At 47.1% G+C, this 10,548-nt stretch overlaps 1 protein-coding gene and 1 pseudogene across 1 annotated transcript in view; one reads left to right on the top strand and one right to left on the bottom strand.

The window, feature by feature from the left end:
• The window catches only part of LOC105742805 (calmodulin-like), a 54,677-nt gene extending 45,300 nt beyond the window's left edge, over positions 1 to 9,377 (bottom strand). The window contains exons 1-2 of the mRNA XM_023722279.1: positions 9,369 to 9,377; positions 5,031 to 5,101 (exon numbers count right to left, since the gene is read on the bottom strand). Of these exons, the coding sequence (XP_023578047.1) occupies positions 5,031 to 5,101; positions 9,369 to 9,377 (80 nt within the window). The remainder of the gene's footprint in view (positions 1 to 5,030; positions 5,102 to 9,368) is intronic.
• Positions 9,378 to 9,503: 126 nt separating this feature from the next.
• LOC101591170 lies at positions 9,504 to 10,248 on the top strand (annotated as a pseudogene).
• Positions 10,249 to 10,548: the final 300 nt, after the last annotated feature.

A 10,548-nucleotide genomic window follows, 5' to 3' on the forward strand; every position in this document is an offset into this window, starting at 1 on the left:
AGAATATATGCAGTGTATTATTTGTTGAAACTGTACTTCCGATTTGATTTGAAACTGTCTCATTGCTATCTGTTTATCAATAAAACTTTGAAAAAAAAAAGAATTAAAATATGAAAAAAATCTCCACTTTCTTACCTATTCAAATATCAGGGAGTCTATAACCCTATATCACTTGGTTATTAAGATGACAAGTTTCCATTTTAATTAGTCCCTCACCCCCTTTACTTTTTTCCTAGTGATTTATTTTTAATTCTAACCTTCCACACCATCCAGCTGTGGGACAATAGGTATATTTCTTGTTCTTTTGGCTTTTGTTTATGCCTTTGCAAACTGGGCATGATAATGCTATCTGATCTAAGAAGAAAGTTGTAAGATTTCATTTTAATATTGAACCCAAATAAAGCATTTTTACCATCTTGTAAAAAAAAAATATGAATGAAGAACTTTTACGGACAATTTTCCTGGGGCTGGGGCTGTAGCTCAGTAGTGGAGTGCTTGCTTAGCATGCATGAGGCCCTAAGTTCAATCTCCAGTACCACAAAAAAAAAAAAAAAAAGACAGAGAGGGGAAAGAAAATGAAAGTGAAGGGATAAAGTGCAGAATGAGACAATTCTTCTAAGAAGGTATACAAATTGTCAACAAGTCTATGAAAAAAATATTCAACATACTACTTGTTAGACCATTGTGAATCCAAACCACAATGATATGTTGTTTCACACCCATTAGAATGACTAACATAAAACAAAATAAAGCCCCTAAAATAGCAAATGTTGGTGAGGATGTTGGGATCATGAACTGTGATTTGTCAATTTGAGTAGGAACCTCCTAGCTGATTAGTAAAACTCGGAGTGTGCCTGAGGATGACTGACACATGAGCTGCAAGCTGAGGGGAAGAAAACATGCTTGTTGGTGCAGACTCTTGAGCCTTCTCACACAGACCTTCTACTTTCCCACAAGGACTTGCTCTGTATTCTGCCGGGAGCTCCAGGTCTTCAGTCTTCACCCCCAGAACACAGACAGCAATTTTGCGTGCTTCTACCCCAACTCCATTGGCAATCATTTTCAGTCTGTCTAGTAAATCCCTTATATAATCATATTTTCATACTAAATCTGTTCCTGCAGTGAATCCAAAATGATACAGAGAGAGAAATTTAGAATATTATTGTACTGTTGGTTGGAATATAAAATGGTACTACCACATGGAAAATTGTGTAGAATTTCCCCAAAAAATTAAAAATAAATTACAATATAATTCAGCAATCTTGTAGAGGCAGTATTCTGGAGAGGAGATAGATATGCAAAACAACAACAAAAGGCACCTTTTGGACATGGAGGCACACGCTTGTCATCTCAACTAGTTGTGAGACTAAGATAGGAGAATCACTTAAGTCTAGAGGAAACAGAGGGGGCAATGTAGTGAGACCTTGTCTCAAACAGGAAGAAAGGAAGGAAGAAAGAAAAAAAAGAAAGGAAGGAAAGAAGAGTTCTGGAAATTATTGCCAAATACAAAAATGTATATGCATTGGGTAAGATTCTATGAGTCCAGGCAAACAGAAGCAAAGAACACCTCCTCGAAGGTCACCCTGAGGAATGGTGCCCTTGAGTATTGATCAGCTCAAGAAAAAAGTCCTCATTGGTTATTGAGGGCTAAAGTAACCCGCAGAGAGGCCACTCTAGTCTTTCTGGCCACACTTGAAACCAAGGGCAACATTTTTAAATGAAGACAAGAGAATCTAGATATTCAATGTCTATAGAAATGAATGCTATTTGGCCACAAGACAGTGAAGGACTAACAAATGTTACAATATAGATAAATCTTGAAAGTCAATGAAAAGAATATCAAATGAAAGAAGCCAAGCACAAAATACCACCTATTCTGTGATTCTATGTATATGAAATTTCTAGGAGAGGGAAATCTTAGAGATGAAAAAACAGATCAGTGATTACTTAGGGCTGGTGAGAATGGGTGAAAGAATTGTTCTAAAATTGATTGTGCTGAAGACTGCATGTATCTGTGAATACAATAAACCACTGAATTCTAAATTTAATTTAATTTATTTATTTATCTCCCTATCTTTTTGAGATGGGGTTTCCATAGGCAGTTCAGGCTGACCTTGAGCTTACTTTGTAGCCCATGCTGGCCTCAAACTCACAGTGATCCTCCTGCCTCAGCCTCGCGAGTGCTGGGATTACGGGCGTGCATTACCACACCCAGCTGTAAACTTTAAATGAATACATTGTATGGCATTTGAATTATATCTCAATTAAATCTGTTTTTAAGAGAAACTCAACAGATGGAAGTTGCAAAGTTATAAAAACGTTGAGAATCTGACACAGGGATTTCCTGTGATGCAAACGGAGGGAATGATTGGTCTCTTTCATCGCACTCTCCCTCTTTTCTGGCCTCTTTTTAAAATTCCGACGCAATCACTTCTTGCTCAGCTGGTTCTCTGCCCAGCGCAACCGGCGGGCTGCAGCGCTTGCTGTGGGAGCTCAGCACCTCCAGCGACGGGCATCAAGGGGAGGGGCGCTCCCTTCATCCCTGCACCATCCCCAAGGTCGCTGATCCGGCTCCAGTGCCCCAGATCCCATCCTTCATCTGCTCCAGTCTCCTTCCATCAAGATAAGGACGCGCAGCCGGCAAAACAGCGCTGTCCCTGGGAAAAGTGCTTGAACAAACAACTGTGTGAAGACGCCACAGAAGACAGAGGCTGAGCGTGAGTGCTGACAGATGCAGGAGATATTCTGCCCCTGTTTTCCTCTTTAGACAGCTTTCCCCCAGCCAATAGGAATTTAGGATGAAATTGTGTCACCTGTTCCTAGCAGAGATGTATGCTTCGGAGGCGTCTTCAGCCTGGCGTGCAGATGAGAAGCGGAAGAGAGGGAGAGCTAGACTCCTGGGTTCTAGGAGAGGGCTGATTCAGGTCTCAAAGAACATCTCTTGGATTAGGGGGAAAAGGAACCTGAGGTTACGGAAATCTAGGGTCTTTTTTTTCTGTAGGAACAAAGATGGAAAGGGATGAAGGCCTGATTGGTGTTCCTGGGAAGACCCCGGATGGACCCAAGGGGAAGGGTGTGGCGTCTGTTTTGGGAGAAGACAGAGCAGATGCAGACGCAGGGCTTCTGGGCCGCATCTGGGGCGCTCAGGGGTCCCTCAGTCAGAGCAGAGCCGCCAGAGACCCCAGGGCGCACCGTCAGAGGGCAGGCAGCCGCGGCTCCGGCAGGGCGTGGGCAGCGGGGCTGTAGTTCCCGGGACGCTCGGTGGGCGAGCGAGCGAGTCAGCACACTAGACCGCTGGGGCCGCCAGACCAGACGCCATAGGCTGACCGACAAACCCGAGCGGCCTCTGCGGCCTGGCATGCAGAAGGGAGGCGCTCGGCCGCGGACTCGGGTGGAAAGGCCGGGAGACTTCCACAGGACGCTTAGCAGGCTCTTTTGTTTCCCTTTTTGGTAATCTGGCCGCTTCACCTGGGAAGCTGAAGGTTAAATAGAGCACAGACGTCCTGTCCGTTCTCTATCAGGCAGCAGCCCTGCCCGGAGGTGGAAGGCTGCCGAGCCACGAGGTGGGCCTCGCAGCCTGGACCTCCTGGGGGCTTGTCTGCTGCACTCCCTGAGGGGGAGACGAGGAGCTCCTTTTCTTTCTTTCTTTTTTTTTCCTCCATAATTTTATTGAGAAACAAATAGCAATGAGACAGTTTCAAACCAAACTGGTAGGTCAGTTCCAATAATTAACACACTGCGTACATTCTTCCTAGTGGTTAATTGCTGTACAAGATGTGGACATGATATCCAAGTTACAAACACTATTAGAACAAATCCCTCTATTGATTAAGAGAATGTAACTATATATCTATCTTAACCATTTTGAATACACAGATACAAAATGGACATTCTTCTGTATCTCCTTTTTTGTTTAGTTCTGTCATTTGAATATTATAGGTGTGTTAACTCAGCAAAATATTCTAAAACAGTCCAGTAGTCCATCCCTTTCATGAAAACTCTGCATGACCCCTTAAGCCCCTGCTCCAGGCCTCCTTCCTCTGATTCTGAGGGTTGCCTCAGGGTTCTGCTTCTTCGCAGAGGACTAGTAGTGGATTGGATCACGAAATTTAGGCAACCACAAAACCTCTTGACAGCTCCATGGTTTTCCATGGTCCGCCTTGGATTATTTATGGTGACTCCCTAGGCCCCTCAAGGAAGTTGTGTTCTGGAATGAAAGCCATGTGAGCAACAACAGCAAAGTTCTAAAACTGAGAAGCAACAGCAGAGACGATTTATACCAAGAAAGGAAGAGCGGACTCCTCACAAAAGTCTCCAGAGACCAGAGACAGCCTCTGAGGAAGGAGGAAGCTGTTTCAGGGCGGGGCTGCTGCTGTCTGGGCTACTTTACCTGGGACGGGAAAGTGAAAGCAGAACAGAACTATTTCTGGGGTGATGGCTACCTTTCCACAGAGAACTTGGCTGGTTCCCCAGTGAGCCAATGGGCATCGTGAATCCCAGAACGTCACTTGTATCTGGCAGACTGAGTTCCCAAGCGCGGCCAGGCGCGCCACCTGCTCAGGAAACTGCCTGGGCGCAGGGAGCCGGGGATTTCCTGGCCGCTTGTTTTCATCAAGCACCACACAGAGGTTAAGAAGCAATTTTAAGGGAACAGATGCTTGGTTTGGAGAGAGCCCTAACATGTGACTATACAGTAAAACATATAACTAAAAATATGAAGACTTTATAATAGTTTAGCTATTCATAAAGACTGCGACATTTCTTTTAATTATAATTGGATGAGGAAAACCAACAAAGAAAAGTGAGTATATAGAAACAGGAAAAGAAAACAAGAAAATAAATATTAGGGATAATAGAAACGTGTAAAAGAATAAAATTATGGTCCCGAGGAGTGGTTGGATTTTGCTGCCTAGTCAATAGTAAGATCGGGTCACTGTAGTAGAAGGCTCTGGTTTCTGTGCTGGAACAACTGTGAGGACAGAACAGCGAAAGCCACCACGATAAAGACACGGTGGCCTCAGCATCCTCACCTAGCCCCTTGGGGGATGCACAAGGAAGTGGAGCTGCAGAGCTGCGGGGGCACGGAGTCAGAACGGGGTTCCTATAAAGAACACAGAAAAGTAAGGGAGAGACTAGACGCCGGGAGATGAGGAGAAGATGTGGAGCCTAAATTTTAAACCAAGGGAAGAATCCTCAGACAGGAAGTGATTAGAGATAAGGAGGGAGCTTCCCAGGGTGTCATTCCTAAGGGAGGAGAGGGAAAAGGAACAGAAACCCGGAAGGACTCTGCCTTTCCCAAGAGAGGTGAGCTTTCTCCAAATGCCCCTTTTAAAGAAGAAAAGCTGCATCTCTACTCCTAAATGGCCGGTGTGAGGGCTTTCTTAGCATCATCGGGAATCGTTGCTCCAAGAGGCAATTCGATCCATTGCATTTCTTTAAATATTTTCTCTTCGTTTGATATGAAGTCTTACTGCGTTGCCTGGGCAGGTCTCAGACTCCTGGACTCATGCGATTCTCTTGCCTCAGCCTCCTAAGTGCTGGGAGGACAGTTGAATGTATAAATTTAAGACTACTGGGCCGGGGAGATGGCTCAATAGTAAAAGCGTTTGCCTGCCAAGCACAAGGGCCTGAGTTCAATCCTTGGTTCAAAAAAATAAATAAGTAAAAATAAAGACTACCCACAAATTCAGAGGTAGAATAAAAACCTGTAATTTTAAAGCGCCTGCTTAGGCAGATGTATGGGCCAGGTTCGATCCCGGGCCTGCCGTGCCTCCTGCCCCCCGGGGTGCGCAGAGATTGCAATTGAGACTGGACGTGGTGGCGCCTGTCTGTAATCCCAGCGCTTGGGAGGCTGAAAACAAGAGGATCGCTATGAGTCTGATCTGTGTGGTGAGACCTTGTAGACTCTGTAGACCCTGTACTAAATACATTATTTAAAAAAAAAAAAACCCTATAATTTTCAATTTCTTCCCCAGAAACAGAAGTCTGGGATTTAGAGAAGTCAAAGAGGGGAAGGGAAAGTTCCAGGGGAAGCGAGCCGCTGCTGACGACACGGACGCAGACGTCCGGAGCCTGGAAAGAGATGATGAGTAAGAAACCCGCTGTGGTGGTAAGAACCTCAAAGTGACCACCACACGGTGCCCCAAAGGGCGTTGGCCGAGGGATGACGTCAGCTGCCTGGCTCAGGTGACACCCACCTGCCGCGCTTGTGCTCCGGGGATTCTGCGGTTATGCAGGTCGGCATTTGAAACTGAATCAGTTACCAAAGGAGCAGATCACCCAGCAAAGCCCAAGACATGTATATCGTACCTTAATACAATGGGCCTTTTCCTTTATATTTTCATATCATATTTAGTTCTGTGTACAGATTTCCACGATAGGATGAAAGACCCTTGATGTCAGGAGCCATAATGGTGGTCTCAGAGCTTAGCACGATCCTCGAAGCAAAACGGATTGAAAGTAGCTAAGTCTATACACGAAGAAACTGGATCCAAGGCTGCAAACTGAAATACAGACGGGTGAGCGCGCCCTCTAGTGGAATCACTAGGACGTAGCCCCAACGGGCCCAAAGACCCTGGCGCGCAAGCAAGCAGAACCGTCCCGAGCGGCACCATGCAATAATAGAAAATCGCGACAGCCAGCGTACTCTATTTCAGTTTCTAGCAGTCACGTGTAAGAAGTAATAAATAATGTGAAATTAATTTAATAATATGTATTTTAAATCAAATGCATCTAAAATATTGTCAACCAATATTCCAATTATTATTTTTTTTTTTACAATATTCCAATTCTTGATGAGATCACACACGTGCGCGCGTGCGTCTTCTAATTCTCGTGTTTTTTATGCTTCTAGAATATCTTCTCTGGACTCGCCCTGGTGCGGACGCTCATGGCCACAGGTGGCGCCGCTGTGCTGGCCGTGGTGGGGCTAGAGGGCAGGAGCCCCGGCCTCAGAGCAACGCCACCTATCACAAGCATTACCTCCACTTACCATGCTCCAGGGAACATGAGACACGACTTCACCTCCAAGTGAACACGCTAGACAACTCAAGTCACTGACTTTGTGTCATTTTCTGAAAGCAGACACACCAGGCAGGTTTCTGTCGAGCCAGTGTTTGCCTCCAATGTTGACAAATCTCCCCCCAGAATCACCAGTATTCATTTATTTACTTTTATTTGTTATCATCTATGTGTTTGTTTGATAAACATTTGTTAACATTGGATGCCTCTCATGGTAGCACTTATAGGGAGAGGAGACCGCGTAGCAAAGATTCAGTAAGCCCTAATGCTTTCTCACGGGATCTCGCTCTATAAGGAAAGAGCACCACACACACACATGCACCCCAAGAAGGCACCGGAGAGCCTGGCTTCCGGGTGGCCTCAGCCTGCAGGATTGCTCCCAGTTCTGTAACATGATCTTGGCAAAAACACAGCAAGAAATATTATTTATTTATTTATTTATTTATTTATTTTTATGTATTTGGTGCAGGGTCTCACTATGCAGCTCGGACTCGTAGTGACCCTCCTCTTTCAGCCTCCCCAGCCCTGAGATTACAGGCATGTGCCACCACTTCTGAACCTGGGGGTCGGCTCAGTGCGCCCCAAGGGCAGGCCCGGTGCAGCACGTGCTGCTGGGGATCAAACCCCAGCCCTGCGCTTGCCTACGCAGGTGCTTAGACCTCCGAGCTGTCTCCGCATCCCTGGAGAGGTGTTTTAAAATAGCAAGTGGGTGGGAGGCTGCGGGTGGGCGAGGCTCACTCCAGGCGGCCGCTCTGGCCTCTCCCAGGACTGGCCCTGACGCGCTGCCCGCTACGTCCTGAGAAGAGGAGGGACGAGATAGCGACGCTACTAGCTCCTCCCAGTTCACAGAAAAGAAAGGCTGCGCTAGAACCATCTGGAGAACTTTTACATTCATGTCTTGTAGTCTGAGCAACGAGTTTCGAGATAACAATAAGCAACATATTAAATAATGTTATTTCCTATTACTTTGTTTTGAAATTTTTATTTTTTCCACAAAATAAAGTTTTTTTAAAAAAGAATAACATTGATGTTTTCAGTTGACTTAACAAAAAAATTTATGAAACAGCATCTTATCTATGAACATAAACTATTCTTTGCTGTGTCTTTTAACATCTAATTTTTTTCCTTCAAGGTCTCCCAAGCCTTTACAGTTCAATTTCTTTGTGTGTACTATTATTAATGGTGTGAATTATACTACACATTCTACCTTACTGTAACTGGTTACTACAAATATAATGTATTTTGTATATTAAATATTTGTGAAAGAACTGCAAAAAATAGATCTCAATTTTTTGTTCAGCTAACTGCAGGCTGGGGAGAAACGCAAGGCTGGAATCCTTGCTGGAGGAGGGAAGGGACCGGGCCAGCCAAGCCCAGCATGCACAGTGGTCGTTCACTTTTCTCCACCCCAGCTACCTGGTCAAGGTCAAGGTCAAGGTCCAGGCTGGCAGCCCTTCCCAGGGCTCCCTGTCCTGACGTGCTGAGCCACTGTCCCGTGATGAAGGGCCAGCAAAGGGGAGTGACCGTGGTTCTGTGCTGACCTAGGGCTCCCGCAGGCCCTTCCTTCTTCCACACCGGATACTGGCATAGCCCCCTGGGCCAAAGCAGCAAGCCAGGAGAAAGCCAGCGGGCTGGAGGGACCACACGTGTCTGTCAAAAAGAGCACTAGAAACTGTAGACCAGCCACTTTAAATAAGCATACAAAATATGAGGGATATCACATAAAAACCCAGGAAATACAGGCAGAACCATACAGAAGTTCTAGGTGTGAAAACAATAAGACAAGTAAAGTGAAAGCCACAGTAGTGGGATCCGAAGCACAAGAAGTAAACTGAAAAGCAAATTAGTAGGTTGGAAGATGCGGTGGACTGCTAATTGGTGGTCCTCCTGTTACACCCAGCTGAACCGCAGCAGCAGCGTGGCGCTGGTGTGGGAGGCCACCTGAGGGCTGTGGCTGGCAGCGTGGGAGGCGGAGCTGGAGGAGGAGCGGCTGTGGGGAAGCTGCTGGGGGAAGCTGTTGGGGGCTGTTGGAAGCTGCTGGTTCTCTTGGCCTGTTCTGCTGGGGGACCTTGTCGTGCTGGCTTTCCTGGTGAAGTTGCTTATTCTCCCTGGAGGTGGAGCTCAGGACCTCTTTGTCCCTGAGAATGGCTGTGGTCATCTTGGGGGGCTCTGGTCCTCAGCGTGAGCATCACTTCCTGGCTCCGGAGGGGAAGATGGCGCCCTGCTCAGTCTCCTGGAGAAGCCTGGGCTTTCCTGGTGGGAACTCAGCTCTCCTCATCCTTGGAGGAGCTGGGACCGCCTGGTCGCTGAGGCTGGCTGTGGTACTTTGGGGGAGCTCTGGTCCTCACCTTGAGCATCGCTTCCCGGCTCCAGGGCAGGTCCTTCAGCGGCTAGCACAGACCCTTCATCCCACTGGCACAGACTCTCCAGCTTCCACTACAGAACCTGGGGCCCTCCCAGCCAGATCCGTGAAGTGGGCCTGCATGAGGCACCGTCGTGGGCTCGGCCTGCAGTTGGTCCTGTGAGAGGCATTGTTGCAGGCTCTAGGTCTTCAGCAGGACTCATGCGGAACACTGCTGTGGGATGCAGGCCCTCAGCTGGATTCTTTGGTCTTCAGTGTGTGCACAGATTTCCTGTACTTGTATGTGATTCTTTGGGAGATTCATTATAAAATAATCTTATAAACTGCGTCCTGGATCTTCCGGGTCAAGGCACTTGGCAGCCACTGTTTATAGTGCACTTACAGCCAAGTCTAAGAACCACACCACACACAACCAGTCCCGAAAATGGCACAGAAATGGCATCAAGAAACCTTGGTCACAAAGACACGAATCTCTGAAGGGGGTAGACCCCAAGTTCCTCAGGAACATGCATTTTGCCAAGAAGCACAACAAGAGGGGCTTCCAGAAGATGCAGGCAAACACTGCCAAGGCCATGAGCGCACGCGCCGAGGCTATCAAGGCCCTCGTCAAGCCCAAGGAGGTCAAGCTCAAGATGATCCCAAATGGAGTAAACCGCAGGCTCGCTCGACTTGCCTATATTGCCCACCCCGAGCTTGGGAAGCGTATCCGTGCCCGCATTGCCAAGGGTCGCAGGCCTTGCCGGCCAAAGGCCCAGGCTCCAGCCGAGGCCCAGGCTCCAGCTTCTGCTCCAACCAAGGCCCAGGCCCCAACTTCTGCTCCAGCCCAGGCCCCCAAAGATGCCTAGGCTCCCATGAAGACTCCATAGCAAAAGCCTCTTATTTGCTGATGTAAAAACAGAAGGATTGGTGTGACCCCTGGGGTGCCATCTGTGGGGGTGTGGTGTCCTCCTGTGCTCTTTGTACAAACAAAGTTGAGGCAGGAAAACCAGAATAAAACAAAATGCATACTGTATTGTTTTGCCCCCCCCCCCGCAAAACCCTAAACCATGACTGACTACATTGAAAAACTGTCCCAGAATAAAAAACGAAAGAATAAAGAAACTGAAAACAAAGACCCAGAGAGGCAACCGGACATGTATCCCAACAGGGGTCTTATGTGTTCCAAA

This window comes from Octodon degus, unplaced genomic scaffold (genome assembly GCF_000260255.1).
Source record: "Octodon degus isolate 3935 unplaced genomic scaffold, OctDeg1.0 scaffold00005, whole genome shotgun sequence".
NCBI lineage: Eukaryota > Metazoa > Chordata > Mammalia > Rodentia > Octodontidae > Octodon > Octodon degus.